Below are 15958 nucleotides of genomic sequence, written 5' to 3'. Positions count from 1 at the left end.
ATGTCGGTATTTGTTAAGCGCCTGCTGTGTGCAGAGCACTGTTCTAAGCGCTGGGGTAGACACGGGGTAATAAGGTTGTCCCACATGAGGCTCACAATCTTAATCCCAATTTATAGATGAGATAACTGAGGCCCAGAGAAGTGAAGTGACTTGCCCCCAGTCACCCGGCTGACACGTGGCCGAGCCGGGATTCGAACCCGTGACCTCTGACTCCCAAGCCCGTGCTCTTTCCACTGAGCTACACTGCTTCTCCCGGCCCATGGTAAGCGCTTAACAAATAGCCTTTTTTCCTAGCGCCGAGAATGGCTCCTGGCCCGTAGTAAGCGCTTAAGGGATTCCATCGTTATTATTCCTATTATTGCCACGAGAATCAGAATTCAGGGCCACCGTCCTCCGCGGACATCAGCTGTCAGACGGGCGTTAGAGGACAATAGCACCGACCGGCTGCCTCGTCTCCAAGAGCCCAAATACCGGCTCGGGACGGATCGGGCTGAATCACAATAAATATCGCCAGTTATCAATTCCTGGCTCACGGGCTGGCGAGCAGATGCTTGGGCCCATTTAGCAGCAGATGAGGTCCTCCTCGGATGCTATTCTTCGGCCCCCGCGGGCGTAGACGTGACACGCGCGTCTCCGAACGAATGATCTGACTGCCGTGGGCCTCAGTTTCTCCGCCTGCGGAAGGGGCTGGGCTAATAGGCATCCCCTCTGGCCAACTAGTGTTGGCGGAACACTTTGGCCACCAGAAACGCCACGTGGATCCATTATTCCGTCTCCAGCGGTGGCCGCGGAGAATACCGGGAAAAGCCAGGTGACCGTTGCCCTTCCAGTCGTTCGCTCCTTAATGTTGGTATCTGGTAAGCGCTTACTAGGTGCCGAGCGCTGTTCTAAGCGCTGGGGGAGACACAGGGGAATCAGGAGGTCCCACGTGGGGCTCACAGCCTTAATCCCCATTTTACAGATGAGGGAACCGAGGCACCGAGAATTAAATGACTTGCCCGAAGTCACCCGGCTGACAAGTGGCCGAGCCGGGATTCGAATCCATGACCTCTGACTCCAAAGCCCGTGCCCTTTCCACTGAGCCATGCTACTGCTTGGCAAAGCCCGCTGCCCCTTGACATTTTAGGTCGCTTTTTTGTTCTCGTTTTGTTTTTTCCCTCCTGTGCGTCTCGGGACGATTCCCTTCTGTCCTCTCCATTTTTTTAGACTGTGAACCCCGTGGAGGGGTAAAGGTGGCTCGGTGGCAAGAGCCCGGGCTCGGGAGTCAGAGGACGTGGGTTCTGATCCCGCCTCCGCCGCTTGCCTGCCGTGTGACCAGGGGCAAGACCCTCCACTTCTCTCTGCCTCAGTGACCTCATCTGGAAAATGGGGATTATTCATTCATTCATTCAGTAGTATTTATTGAGAGCGTACTATGTGCAGAGCACTGGACTAAGCGCTTGGAATGGACAAATCGGGAACAGATACAGTCCCTGCCCTTTGACGGGCTTACGGTCTAATCGGGATTAAAAGTGTGAGCCCCACGTGGGCCAGCCTGGCTACCCTGTATCTCCCCCGGCGCCTAGAACAGTGCTTAGCACATAGTAAGCGCTTAACAAATACCATTATTATGATTATTACTAATATCCACCCGGGTGTCCTTGTCCCGCACTTAGTACGGTGTTCTAAAGTACTTACTGGGGGAAGGGGCACGGCCTAGCGGGTAAAGTACGGGCTCGGGAGCCAGAGGAGCTGGGTTTTGAGCCAGACTCGGCCACTTTCCTGCCGTTTGACCTTGGGCAAGTCACGGGACTTCTCTGTGCCTCAGTCGCCTCGACTGCAGAAAGGGAATTTAATATCTGGGCTTCCACCTGCTCAGATTACGTGGCCCCCAAGTGACACAGGGATAAGCTTGTTGTGGGCAGGAATGTGTTTATTGTTATATCGTACCCTCCCAAGTGCTTAGCACGGTGTTCCGCACACAGTAAGCGCTCGGTAAAGATAATTAACCGACTGCATCCGGCCTAATCAACTTGTATCTAGCTAGCATTCGGAACTGTGCTTGACGCCCAGTGAGCGCTCAACAAAATATACCGTAAATAAAAGAAATGAATAAATAAATACTATCCCTACTACTTCAGTAAAAAATATCAGTGTTTAGGCAAAGGATTGCCCTTGAGAAGCAGCACGGCCTAATGGAAAGAGCCCGGGCCTGGTAGTCAGAGATCCTGGGTTCTAATCCCGGCTCTGCCACCTGCTCGCCGTGGGACCCTGACCAAGTTCATCCGTTGGTTCGGTCGCATTTTATCGAGCGCTTAACGGTGTGCAGAGCGCTGTCCTAAGCCCTTGGAAAGTACAACTCGGCAACGATAGAGACAATCCCTGCCCGACAACGGGCTCGCCGTCTAGAAGGGGGAGACAGACAACAAAACAAAACGAGTAGACGGGCGTCGACAGCCTCAGAGTCAAGGCGCTTCGCTTCTCTGGGCCTCAGTTTTCTCATCTGTAAAATGGGGATTCAATACCTTTAAGACGGTGAGCCCGTTGTTGGGGAGGGATTGTCTCTGTTGCCGAACTGGACCTTCCAAGTGCTTAGTACAGTGGGGAGAGATTGTCTCTCTCTGTTGCCGAACTGTACCTTCCAAGTGCTTAGTACAGTGCTCTGCACCCGCTAAGCGCTCAGTAAATACGATTGAATGAATGAATGAATTAATTAATTAATACCCCTCCTCCCTCCCTCGTCGACAGCGAATCCCTTGTGGGCCAGGGACTGTGTCTGATCTGATTGTATCCTACCTACTGCAAGCTTATTATTTTGCTTGGCACATAAGAAAGTGCTTAACAAATATTATGATTATTGACAGGAGTGATAATAATAATAATAATAATAATCACGCTAAGCTTTCAAGCAGTGAGGCTTCAATTACAGCTCACAATCCCCAGTTCATATAAGGAAAAGAGGACCGTCAGCCAAAACAGCATCCCGTCCCCACAAGACGCAATTTGGGGAGCAGGGGCGGACTGAACTCTTCTCTTCCTGGCCAAACAGCTCGCCCGAATACCTGCCGTCCGCCGCTCCACGCAGAGGGAGCAAAATGTTCCACCTCTTAACTGCACCTATCTTTGGAAGTGAGGGAGGAATGATTTTCATTCCCGCCAAGGACTTCCTCTTTATCAGACCCGTCGGAAAATACGGGAGAACAGGAGCCTGGCTTGGGGGTGTTGGAAGCCAGTCAGTCAATCGATCGATCAATCATTGCTATCTATCGAGCGCTTGGGAGACTACAGTAGAGTTCATTCGATAGTATTTATTGAGCGCTTACTATGTTGGTAGTTGGTCGACTTGATCCCTGCCCTTAAGGAACCTTCAGGCCGCTGGTGCCGAGCTCTGTACTGAGCGCTTGGGAGAGTACGAAAGAGTAGGCAAGATAATAATTATAACTGTAGTATTCATTCATTCATTCATTCAATCATGTTTATTGAGCGCTTACTATGTGCAGAGCACTGTACTAGGTGGTTGGAAAGTACAGCGGGCTCAGTGGAAAAAGCCGGGGCTTGGGAGTCAGACGTCATGGGTTCTAATCCCGGCTCCACCACTTGTCAGCCGTGTGACTGTGGGCGAGTCACTTCGCTTCTCTGGGCCTCAGTTCCCTCATCTGGAAAAATGGGGATTAACCGTGAGCCTCACGAGGGACAACCTGATGACCCTGTATCTCCCCCAGCGCTTAGAACAGTGCTCTGCACATAGTAAGCGCTTAACAAATACCAACATTATTATTATTATTATTGCAATTTGGCAACAGATAGAGATAATCCCTACCCACAGTGGGCTCACGGTCTAGAAGGGGGAGACAGACAACAAAAACAAAAAAAAAAAACAAAACAAGTAGACGGGCATCAATAGCATCAATAGAAATCAAGAAAATTATAGATAGATACACATCATTAATAAAATAAATAGAATAATAAATAGGTATATATAGACACAAGTGCTGTGAAGAGGGGAGGGTGGTAGAGCAGAGGGAGGGAGATGGGGCGATGGGGAGGGGAGGAGGAGCAGAGGAAAAGGGGGGGCTCAGTCTGGGAAGGCCTCTTGGAGTAGGTGAGCTATACCAAGTGATAATAATGCTGGTATTTGTTAAGCGCTTACTATGTGCAGAGCACCGTTCTAAGCGCTGAGGTAGATACAGGGTCATCAGGTTGTCCCACGTGAGGCTCACAGTTAATCCCCATATTACAGATGAGGTCACCGAGGCACAGAGAAGTGAAGTGACTCGCCCACGCTCACACGGCTGACGGGTGGCGGAGCCGGGAGTCGAACCCATGACCCCTGACTCCGAAGCCCAGGCCCTTTCCACTGAGCCACGCTGCTTCCCCGCTGGGATAGATGTAAGATAATCTTACAGAAGCAGCGTGGCTTGGTGGTAAGAGGGCATGGGCTTGGGAGTCAGAGGTCGTGGGTTCTAATCCCACCTCTGTCACTTGTCCGCTACGTGACCCCGGGGAAGTCACTTCGCTTCTCTGTGCTTCAGTTCCCTCATCTGTAAAATGGAGATGAAGACTGTGAGCCCCACGTGGGATGGCCTGACTACCTTATATCTACCCCAGCGCGTAGAACAGTGCTTGACACGTAGGAAGCTCTTAATAAATACTATCGTTATTATTATAATCAGTCCACAGTCCAAGTAGGAGAGACAACAGGTACTGAATTCCCATTTTACAGGTGAGGAAACTGAGGCTCGGAGCAGCCAGTCGACTCGTCTGAGGTCACACAGCAGGCTAATGGCCGAGCGGGGATTAGAGCCAAGGCCCTCCGACTCCCATTCACTCATTCATTCATCCATTCGTTCGTTCAATCGTATTTACTGAGCGCTTACTATGTGCAGAGCACTGTACTAAGCGCTTGGAATGGACAATTGGGCAACAGATAGAGACGATCCCTGCCCAGTAACGGGCTCACAGGCCCAGGCCCAGGCTCTCGTGGCTTAGTGGCTCGTGACTTAGTGGGAAGCAGCGTGGCTCAGTGGAAAGGGCCTGGGCTTCGGAGTCAGGGGTCATGGGTTCGACTCCCGGCTCTGCCGCTCCTCAGCTGTGTGACTGTGGGCGAGTCACTTAACTACTCTGTGCCTCGGTGACCTCATCTGTAAAATGGGGATTAACTGTGAGCCTCCCGTGGGACAACCTGATGACCCTGTATCTACCCCAGCGCTTAGAACGGTGCTCTGCACATAGTAAGCGCTTAACAAATACGGACATTATTAAGGAGCCCGGGCTTGGGAGTCAGAGGTCGTGGGTTTGAATCCCGGCTCTGCCACTTGCCAACTGTGTGACTCTGGGCAAGTCACTTCACTTTTCTGTGCCTCAGTTCTCTCATCTGTAAAATGGGGACTAAGACCGTGAGCCCCACGGGGACAACCTGATCGCCTGGTATCTAACCCAGCGCTTAGAAAAGCGCTCGGCACATAGTAAGCACTTAACAAACGTCACCATCGTTGTCAGCGCTTAGAACAGCGCTCGGCACGGGGTAGGCGCTTAACAAATGCCATCATTACGATTTCCAAGGATCCCTCCCGAGATGCTAACCGGTATTGCCCCTCCCTCTCCTTTCCCCTCCCTCAGTGGCAAAGATCTGGGCGAGAAATCCCACCAGCCTATTCCAGCTGGGATGGAGAATGACCGGGTCCTCAATGACCTCTGGAAGAAGAACAACCAGCCAGTTGTCCTGAACAACCCGTATTCGGAGAAGGACCAGGTGAGGAGATTACCGGGGCACCTCGGTGGGGTGGCGGGTATCGGTCGTTTGCGATTTTTCCGGTCGGCGGCGTCTGTTAGGGCGGCTTGTTGTGGCTCTTCTAGCCTGACGGTCGTGTGACTTTACTTCTTTCGTTGTCGGTCTCCCCGCTTCGAGGCCGTGAGCCCCTTGTTGGGTAGGGATTGTCTCTCTCCGTTGTTGTATTGTACTTCCCAAGCGCTTAGCACAGTGCTCGGCACCCGCTAAGCACCCGGTAAATACGATGGAACGGATGAATGAGCTCCACAAGGTTGTCGGGTTAAGTGTTGGAACCGCAGCTCGAGGACGAGGCGGGAGGAAACGGTGGCGTCGTACGTTTCTGTCACTGATTTGTTTCTGTTATTGTCTGTCTCCCTCCCAGACTCTAAGCGCGTTGTGGGGAGGGAACGTGTCTGCTTATTGTCGTATTCTGCTCTCCCAAGCGCTTGGTACAGTGCTTCGCACGCAGTAAGCGCCCCGTAAATGCAACTGAATGAATGACTGAGTGGAACCGATCGATCGAAGGTCTTCTGACGTGCGGAGGGTGGAGGGGAAGCAGCGTGGGGTGGCGGGTAAAGCGTCAGCCTGGGAGTCAGAAGGCCGCTTCTCTGCTGTGTGGCCTTGGGTAAGTCACTTCACCTCTCTGGGCCTCAGTTACCTCATCTGGAAAATGGGGATGAAGACTGGGAGCTCGAAGCTTGAAGCCTACTGAGAGCTGACCTCCTCCACGAGGCCTTCCCACACTGAGTTTCCCCTTTTCCCTCTGCTCCTTCCCCTCTCCCTTCCCTTCCCCTCAGCACTCTGCTCATTTGGATAGATTTTTATTACCCTATTTATTTTATGACCCTATTTATTTTGTTAATGAGGTGTACATCCCCGTGATTCTATTTATTGTGATTAAGTTGTCTTGTTTTTATCCGTCCGTCTCCCCCGATTAGACTGTGAGCCCGTCGATGGGCACGGATTGTCTCCATCTGTTGCCGAATTGTACATTCCAAGCGCTTAGTGCAGTGCTGTGCACATAGTAAGCGCTCAATAAATACTATTGAATGAATGTTTGAATGAATGAATGAATGAATGAATAAAGCAGCGTGGCTTAGTGGAAAGAGCCCGGGTTTGGCAGTCAGAGGCCGTGGGTTCTAATCCTGGCTCCACCGCTTGTCTGGTGTATGATTTGAAGCAAGTCACTTCACTTCTCCGTGCCTCAGTGAACTCATCTGTAAAATGGGGATTAAAACTGTGAGCCTCACGTGGGACAACCTGATCACCTTGTCTCTACCCCAGCGCTTAGAACAGTGCTTGGCACATAGTAAGCGCTTAACAAATGCTGTCATTATCATTATTATTATTATTGTGTAGAGCGGGGACTATAACCACCCCGACTCACTTTATCTACCCCAGGGCCTGGCACATAGTAAGTGCTTAACAAATGCCATTATTATTATTGTTATTTATTTATTCAATCAGTGCAATTCGATCAGTGCAGAGCACTGTACTACGCACTTGGAAAGTACATTTTATCAATAAAGGAAGACAATCCCTGCCCTCTCCGGGCTCACGGTCTAGAAAGGGGGAGACAGACATCAAAACAAGTAAACGGGCGTCGATATAAGTGAATAAAATTAGAGATATATATACACACATCAAAACAAGTAAACAGGTATTAATATAAATAAATAAAATTAGAGATATATATACACACATCAAAACAAGTAAACAGGTATTAATATAAATAAATAGAGTTATAGATATGTACAGGTATATACAAGTGCTATGTGGGGAGGCGGGTAGAGCAAAGGGAAAATGCAAGAGAGTTTGTTTTTTAATGGCATTTGTTAAGCAGCGTGGCTCAGTGGAAAGAGCCCGGGCTTGGGAGTCAGAGGTCGTGGGTTCAAATCCTGGCACTGCCGCTTGTCAGCTGTGTGACTGTGGGCAAGTCACTTAATTTCTCTGTGCCCAAGTTACATCATCTGTAAAATAGGGATTGACCATGAGCCTCACCTGGGACAATCTGATTACCTTGGATCTCCCCCAGCGCTTAGAAGAGTGCTCTGCACATAGTAAGCGCATAACAAATACCAACATTATTATTGTTATTATGTGTCACTGTTCTAAGCGCTGGGATAGGTGCAAATTAAGTTGGTAGACACAATTCCTGCCCTCAGAGAGCTTGCGATGTACTCTGCGCAGAGCACTGGACTGAGCCCTTGGGAAAGAACGAGAGAGTTAGTGGACTCGATCCCTGCGCTCAAAGAGTTTACAGACCAACAGAGGAAACAAGACGTTAAAATAATTTTCAGAGAGGAGGAAGAAGGAAAAGGGGATATGTAGATGAGTTTCTATATCACTTGTCAGCTGTGTGACTGTGGGCAAGTCACTTCACTTCTCTGGGCCTCAGTGACCTCATCTGGAAAATGGGGATTAACTCTGAGCCTCACGTGGGACAGCCTGATGACCCTGTATCTAACCCAGCGCTTAGGACAGTGCTCGGCACATAGTAAGCGCTTAACAAATACCAACATTGTTATTATCATTATTATTAATTATTAGGGAACAAAAGTTGGTACACAAGCGCTAAGGGGGTTGTGAGTTCGCAATTGTGTTAGTTGCTGAGGGAGTCGTAGTGGGGGGGCTAGAAAGCAGCGTGGCTCAGTGGAAAGTGCACGGGCTTTGGAGTCAGGACTCATGAGTTCGAATCCCTGCTCTGCCACTTGTCAGCTGTGTGACTGTGGGCGAGTCACTTACCTTCTCTGTGCCTCACTTCCCTCATCTGTAAAATGGGGATTAAGACTGTGAGCCCCACGTGGGACAACCTGATTCCCCTGAGTCTACCCCAGCGCTTAGAACAGTGCTCTGCACATAGTAAGCGCTTAACAAATACCAACATTATTATTATAACCTGGGACGGCTAGAAATTAATCCGGGAAGGCTTCCGGGAGGAGGTGTGCTTTCAGAAGTCCTCCAGGCCGGGGAAAGGTGGACACGGTTCCCTGTCCAACTGAAAAATAACAGTGACAATGATACCGATTATGGGATCTGTTAAGCGCTTACTATGTTGCCAAGCACTGTTCTAAGCGGTGGGGGAGATACAAGGTAGTAGGTCGTCCCACGTGGGGCTCACAGTCTTCATCCTCAGTTTACAAGCGAGGTAACCTAGGCCCAGAGGAGTAAAGAGACTTGCCCAAGGTCACCCGGCAGGCAAGAGGCGGGGCTGGGATGAGAACCCAGGTCCCCCTGAATCCCCGGCCCGGGCTCTAACCACCAGGCCACGCTGCTCCTCTGGCCAAGCCGCTTCTCGCCCCGGCCACGAAGAAGCACCGCCACGGCTTCCTGCCCAAACCCCAAGGAACTGACGACCGTGAGGTTTTCCATCTGCGGGGTTTTATTATTATTTTTCTCTGAATCACAGCCTCCCGAGGCCCTAAAAAAAGCAGAGCCCCAAGCGGGGAGGGGGAGAATTCGGGAACATGCCTTTATTTTTCAGGAACTCGGTTCTATTTGAGCCTTGACTTCGGAAATCAGAAAAGAGCACCGTTTCCTCCTGTTGGAATTCTCAGCGGCCCACACGGCTCAGAACGGTTTCCAAGGGAGAAGCAAATTAGCCGGAAAACACAATGTCCCTCCTTTCCCCAAAATACCATCTCCTATACTTAGCTTCCCGCTACCTGCACAAAAGGCTGGTCAGGATTCGTGGTCCTCAGACCTCCTCTCACCTCATTCATCCCCGCCCTTTCGCTCCCAACGAACGTTAGTAAGAGAAGCGGTTCGAGAAGCAGCGTGGCTCGGTGGAAAGAGCCCGGGCTTGGGAGTCAGAGGTCATGGGTTCGAATCCCGGCTCCGCCACTCGGCAGCTGTGTGACCGTGGACGAGTCACTTCACTTGTCTGGGCCTCGGTGACCTCATCTGTCAAATGGGGATTAACTGTGAGCCTCACGTGGGACGACCTGATGACCCTGTACCTACCCCCGCGCTCAGAACAGTGCTCTGCACATAGTAAGCGCTTAGCAAATACCAACATTATTATTATTATTATTATTAAGCGCTTAGGAGAGTACAACACAATCAGGTTGGGAGACAGGGTCCCTGCCCATAAAGAGCTTACAGTCTGGTGGACAGAGGTTGTGTTTCTAAATTCCAGTGTGCTCTCCAAGCATTCAGTACAGTGCTCTGCACAGAATAAGTGCTCAGTTATGTTGGTCGATGGAGCATGGCCCGGCGGGGAGAGCCTAGGCCTGGGGGTCAGAAGGAACTGGGTTCTAATCCCGGCTCCTCCGCTTCCCTGTGTCTATCCCAATTTGCTTGTATCTTCCCCAGCACTTAGTAGACATAGTAAGTGCCTAAACAATACCGCAAGTATTATTACTATTGCTGTGTGACCTTGGACAAGTAATTTGACTTCTCTGGGCCTCAGTTACCCCTTCTGAAAAATGAGAATTAATAATAATAATGTTGGTATTTGTTAAGCGCTTACTATGTGCAGAGCACTGTTCTGAGCGCTGGGGTAGATACAGGGTCATCGGGTCGTCCCACGTGAGGCTCACAGTTAATCCCCATTTTCCAGATGAGGTCACTGAGGCCCAGAGAAGGGAAGCGACTCGCCCACGGTCACACAGCTGCCGAGTGGCGGAGCCGGGATTCGAACCCGTGACCTCTGACTCCCAAGCCCGGGCTCTTTCCAGTGAGCCACGCTGCTGTGAGCCCCACCGGGGACAGGGGCTGGGTCCGACCTGTTTAGCTTCTACGTACCCCGGCGTTTAGAACAGTGCTCGACACCTAATAAGCGCTTAACAAATACCTTATTCTTACTGCTATTGTCGACATGCTCTCCAAAGGGTCCAAAGTCTTTTTGGCACCAAGAACAGACCCACGGAGAGGTTGAAAATCTGGCAGAAGGCCCCCGAGACAGATCGCCGAAGCTCTTTCGTTGAAATGCTCCTGTCGGACTCAGCGTCATCAGCAAAGAGGGGGCTCCTCTCCTGGTGAAACAGTGCTTGGCACATAGTAAGCGTTTAACCGATGCGATAATTATTCCATCGTTATTATTATTAAACCACCAGCAGTGGGAATTTGACTCTTCCACGCTGCTCGATTGGATGAGAAGCAGCGTGGCGCAGTGGATAGAACCCGGGCCCGGAAGTCGGAAGGTCATGGGTTCTGATCCCGGCTCCGCCACCTGTCTCCTGTAGGACCTTAGGCAAGTCTCTTCGCTTCTCTGAGCCTCAGTTCCCCTCATCTGCAAAATGGGGATGAAGACGGTGAGCCCCATGTGGGGCAGGGACCGTGTCCAACCCCATTACCTCGTATCCACCCCAGGGCTTAGAACAGTGCCTGGCACATAGTAAGCGCTTAACAAATACGATAATTATTATCCTGACCATCGGGAAGCAGCATGGCTCAGTGGAAAGAGCCTGGGCTTCGGAGTCAGAGGTCACGGGTTCGGCTCCCGGCTCTGCCACTCGTCAGCTGTGTGACCGTGGGCGAGTCACTTCACTTCTCTGGGCCTCGGTTACCTCATCTGTAAAATGGGGATTAACCGTGAGCCTCGCGGGGGACGACCTGATGACCCTGTATCTACCCCAGCGCTTAGAACAGTGTTCTGCACATAGTAATCGCTTAACAAATACCAACATTATTATTATAATCATTCCCACGGCTTATCACCAGGTCCCAGAGCACCTAAACAGACGCGTCATTCCGACAAAATAGAGACCCGGGGAGGCCGGGGGGAAAGTCCGAAATTCAATAGACAGCGGCTGGGAGGGGGAGGGCGAATTTCCGGGATTTGGCTGTGAATCCCGGCCTCGCAATATCCAATATCTCACCTCCGCTCGGCGCATTCATCGCAGCGGACCGCGACTCTCCCTCTAAATTGCATAGAGTGAGCAGGCCTCACCAACGCGCCTCGTAGAGAGCATCTGTTTTCAGATGATAAGTAACTGTGGAGAGGGTAACTGCCCCCGCCTCATTCCTCATTCGGGGGTTCACGATAAATATTTCGGTCGATTTTCTTTTTTTTTAAAAGAAAAAACCCCTAACCTCATCAGCGCACTGGCATTTCTCCATCCCTCAGGGGAAATAAAAGGCCTGTGGTAGCTTTCAAAATGTCACAATCTGTCTCGAGGCTTTTCCCAGATCCCCAGGTAGGATTAGCACGACCTGGCGACCGCCGCCGTGAGTCAGTCCACTAAGAAAAGGCAGAGGTGGGTGGTGGTTATGTTTGACATCTCCGTTCTGATCGCTTGAGGGGCAGAGGGGCCTGAACGGAGGCAGCGTGGCCTAGTGGGAAGATTCCCCGGGCCTGGGAGTCGGGGGATCTGGGTTCTGATCCTTGCCTGGTGTCGGAAGAGTCCTCGGGCCTGGGAGTCGGGGGACCTGGGTTCTGATCCTTGCCCGGTGTCGCACCTGGGGCCAGCCACTTACTTCTCCCCCTTTCGTACCGTGAGCCCGTTGTTGGGCGGGGATCGTCTCTATCTGTTGCCCAATTGTACATTCCAAGCGCTTAGTACGGTGCTCTGCACACAGTAAGCGCTCACATAATACGAATGAACTTCTCTGCGCCTCAGTTTCCTCAACGGCGAAGTGGAGATTCAATTGGCCGTTTCTCCCGCTTAAATAAATAATAAATAAGGATGCCGTCTATTAAGCACTTACTCTGTGCCAGGAACTGTTCTGAGCGCTGAGGTTGATAGAGGCGAATAAGAAGAAGAAGAATTACGGAACTTGCTAAGCGCTTACTATCGTGCCAAACACTGTTCTGAGCGCTGAGGTTGATACAGACAAATAATAATCATAATGATAATGATAGTACTTGTTGAGCACTTACTATTGTACCAAATACTGTTCTAAGTGGAGAGGTAGATGCAAGTTAATAGTAATAATAATAATAATGGTATTTGTTAAGCGCTTACTATGTGCCAAGCACTGTTCTAAGCACTGGGTTAGATGCAAGGTAATCAGATTGTCCTCCGTGGGGCTCGCAGTCTTCATCCCCATTTTCCAGATGAGGTCACTGAGGCCCAGAGAAGTGAAGTGACTTGCCCAAGGCCACACAGCAGACAAGTGGCAGAGGCGGGATTAGAACCCACGACCTCTGACTCCCAAGCCCGGGCTCTTTCATTCATTCATTCATTCATTCATTCATTCAATAGTATTTATTGAGCGCTTACTATGTGCAGAGCACTGGACTGAGCGCTTGGAATGGACAAATCGGTAACAGATTTCACCTAGTAAGCGCTTAATACATACCATCATCATCATCATCGTTGCCACGCAGTACTACCCGCTAGGGTAGATACATACTAATCAGGTTGGACATAGTCCATGTCCCACATGGGACTCACAGTTTTAACCGCCATTCTACGGATGAGATAACTGAGGCGTGGAGCAGTAAAATGACTTGCCCGAGGTCACACGGTAGATGAGTGGCGGACCGGGGATTAGAACTCAGGTCCTTCTGACTCCCGGGACGTGCTTTATTAGCCATGTGGCCTCTCAAGAACCTATCATGGTTACAAGCTAATCAGTTGGACACAGTCCCTGCCTCACACGGGGCTCCCAGTCTTTATCCCCATTGGACAGATGAGGGAACTGAGGCCCAGAGAAGTGAAGTGACTTGAGCGAGGTCACCCAGCAGACAAGTGGTGTTGCTGGGATTAAAACCCCAGTCCTCTGATTCCCAGGCCTGCGCTCTAACTACTGGGTCATACCGCTTCTCGCTAGGCTAGATTTTAGTAGGTTTTGAAGATGGGGAGCGTGGGGGAGTGTCGGATATGAAGCGGGGAGGGATTTCTTCGCGGGAGAGAGGACGTGGGCGAGGGGTTGGTGGCACACGAGGTGAAAACACCAGGCTTCATTAAGAAGAAAACCAGCCAACGTAGCCAGGAACAGAGCCAAGATAAAATCCTTGCCTCTTGCTGTCTGACCCGTGCTACTAAGCCTCAAAAAAAGGAAGGTTTTGGGGGTTTTATTTTTTTTTTATGGTATTTGAGGGCTTCCTATGTACCAGGAACTGTACTAAGCGCTGGGGTTGATATAAACTAATCGGGGTTGGACACAGTCCCTGTCCAACGTGGGGCTCACAGTCTCAAGCCCCATTGTAGAGATGAGGTAACTGAGGCACAGAGAAGTGAAGGAACAGATACGTGAAGTGACTTGCCCAAGGTCACACAGCAGACGAAGGGGGGCGTGGGGAGTCCTTCCGAATTCCAGGCCTGGGCTCTAGCCACTAGGCGACATTGCTTCTCCGAATCTGCAAGCTCTAGCCTGTAAGCTCGTTGTGGGCGGGGAATGTATCTCCCGAGCGTTTAGTACAGTGCTCGGCCCAGTGCAGTTGAATGAATGAATGAGTCAGTCGGCGTGACCCCTTTAATAATAATAATAATAATAATAATGTTGGTATTCGTTAAGCGCTTACTATGTGCAGAGCACTGTTCTAAGCGCCGGGGTAGACACAAGGGAATCGGGTTGTCCCATGTGGGGCTCACAGTCTTAATCCCCATTTTACAGATGAGGTCACTGAGGCACAGAGAAGTTAAGTTTTAGATTTTCTGTCTCTATCTGTTGCCGATCTGTCCATTCCAAGCGCTTGGTACCGTGCTCTGCACATAGTAAGCGCTCAATAAATACTATTGAATGAGTGAATGAATTTTCCAGTACGGCGCTCTGCACCCAGTAAGCGCTCAATAAATACAACCGAATGAATGAAGGAAGGAAGGAGTCAGGCAGCGTGATCCCTTCAGCTTTCCTTGCGGAGCCTGGGCGGGACGTGATACGTTTTGGTTTATCGCCCCCGGCCCCTGGCCATATGCCGTTGATTTCCTTAATCCTTGTCCTCCGGCCAGGGGGCCTCCGATGTCCTCTTCACCTACGTGTCTGTGACTTAAGCCCTTGAGAACCTCCTGGGTTTGGAGATTAATTTTTCTCCATTCGAGCGCTCCCCCAAATCCCTCGACGTAAGCTGCTATTAAACTCATTTTGCCTCCCACTCCATCCACGCAAGTCTTCCCTTGACCCTGTTCGTCCTCAGAGTAGACGCCCCCCCGCTCCTACCGGCTAAGCGTTTTCTTTAGCCCGACCTCTAGCCCTCCCCCTCATCTCCCTCTCATCGATAATACTAATAATTATAGTAATCGCGATAGTTGTTCAGGGCCTCCCTGTGCCGGGCGCCGTTCAGAGCGCTGGGTAATCAGGGCTGGACACGGTCCCCGTCCCCCGCGTCTTAATCCCCATTTGACGGATGAGGGAACTGAGGCCCAGAGAGGTGAAGCGACTTGCTCAGGGTCACGCAGCGGATGAACGGTGGGGTTGGGATTCGAATCCGGGTCCTTCTGACTCCCGGGACCGGACTCTGTCCGCTAGGCCGTGCTGCTTCTTGTGTTGAGGGCTTCCGACTGGTCAGTGACCTTGACCTCCCTCAGGAGTAAGGCTTAACGCGGAGCTCAAGTCCCGGTGGACGGTCGGCGCTTTAGTCATTTTTTTATAGTATTTGTTAAGTGCTTATTATGTATCGGGAGCTAATAATAATAAAGAAAATAGTAATAATAATAATGACGGTATTTGTCAAGCCCTTACTACGTGCCAAACAGTGTTCTAAGCGCTAGGGGAGATACAAGGTAATCGGGTGGCCCCACGGGGGGCTCAGGGTCTTAATCCCCATTTTCCAGATGATGTGACCGAAGCCCAGAGAATAATAATGATCATGATGGTATTCGTTAAGCGATTACGATGTGCCGAGCACTGTTCTAAGCGCTGGGGAGGATACGAGGTGATCAGGTCCGTCCCACGTGGGGCTCACAGTCTTCATCCCCATTTTCCAGATGGGGTCACTGAAGCCCAGAGAATAATAATAATAATGGTGGTATTTGTTAAGCGCTTACTATGTGCAAAGCACTGTTCTAAGCGCTTGGGGGAGACAAGGTGATCAGGTTGTCCCATGTGGGGCTCACCGTTATCAATGCCCATTTGACAGATGAGGGAACTGAAGCACAGAGAAGCGAAGTGACTTGCCCACAGTCACACAGCTGGCAAGCAGCTGAACCGGGGTTTGAACCCATGACCTCTGACTCCCCAGCCCGTGCTCTTTCCACCGAACCACACTGCTTCCAAGTGAAGTGACTTGCCCCAGGTCACACAGCCGACAAGTGGCGGAGCCAGGATTAGAACCCACGACCTCTGACTCCCAAGCTCGGGGCTCTTTCCACTAGGCCACGC

At 50.9% G+C, this 15958-nt stretch overlaps 1 protein-coding gene across 1 annotated transcript in view; it reads left to right on the top strand.

Annotated features, from left to right (window-relative positions):
• Positions 1 to 15958, top strand: part of NOS1 (nitric oxide synthase 1) — a 109875-nt gene that overhangs the window by 12012 nt on the left and 81905 nt on the right. Inside the window, 1 exon segment of the mRNA XM_029057606.2 lies at positions 5599 to 5731. Coding sequence (XP_028913439.1) covers positions 5599 to 5731 — 133 coding nt within the window.

This window comes from Ornithorhynchus anatinus, chromosome 2, assembly GCF_004115215.2.
Source record: "Ornithorhynchus anatinus isolate Pmale09 chromosome 2, mOrnAna1.pri.v4, whole genome shotgun sequence".
NCBI classification, from domain to species: Eukaryota; Metazoa; Chordata; class Mammalia; order Monotremata; family Ornithorhynchidae; genus Ornithorhynchus; species Ornithorhynchus anatinus.
The sequence above is the reverse complement of the archived record's forward strand: the minus strand, read 5'-3'. Positions and strand labels throughout refer to the sequence as shown.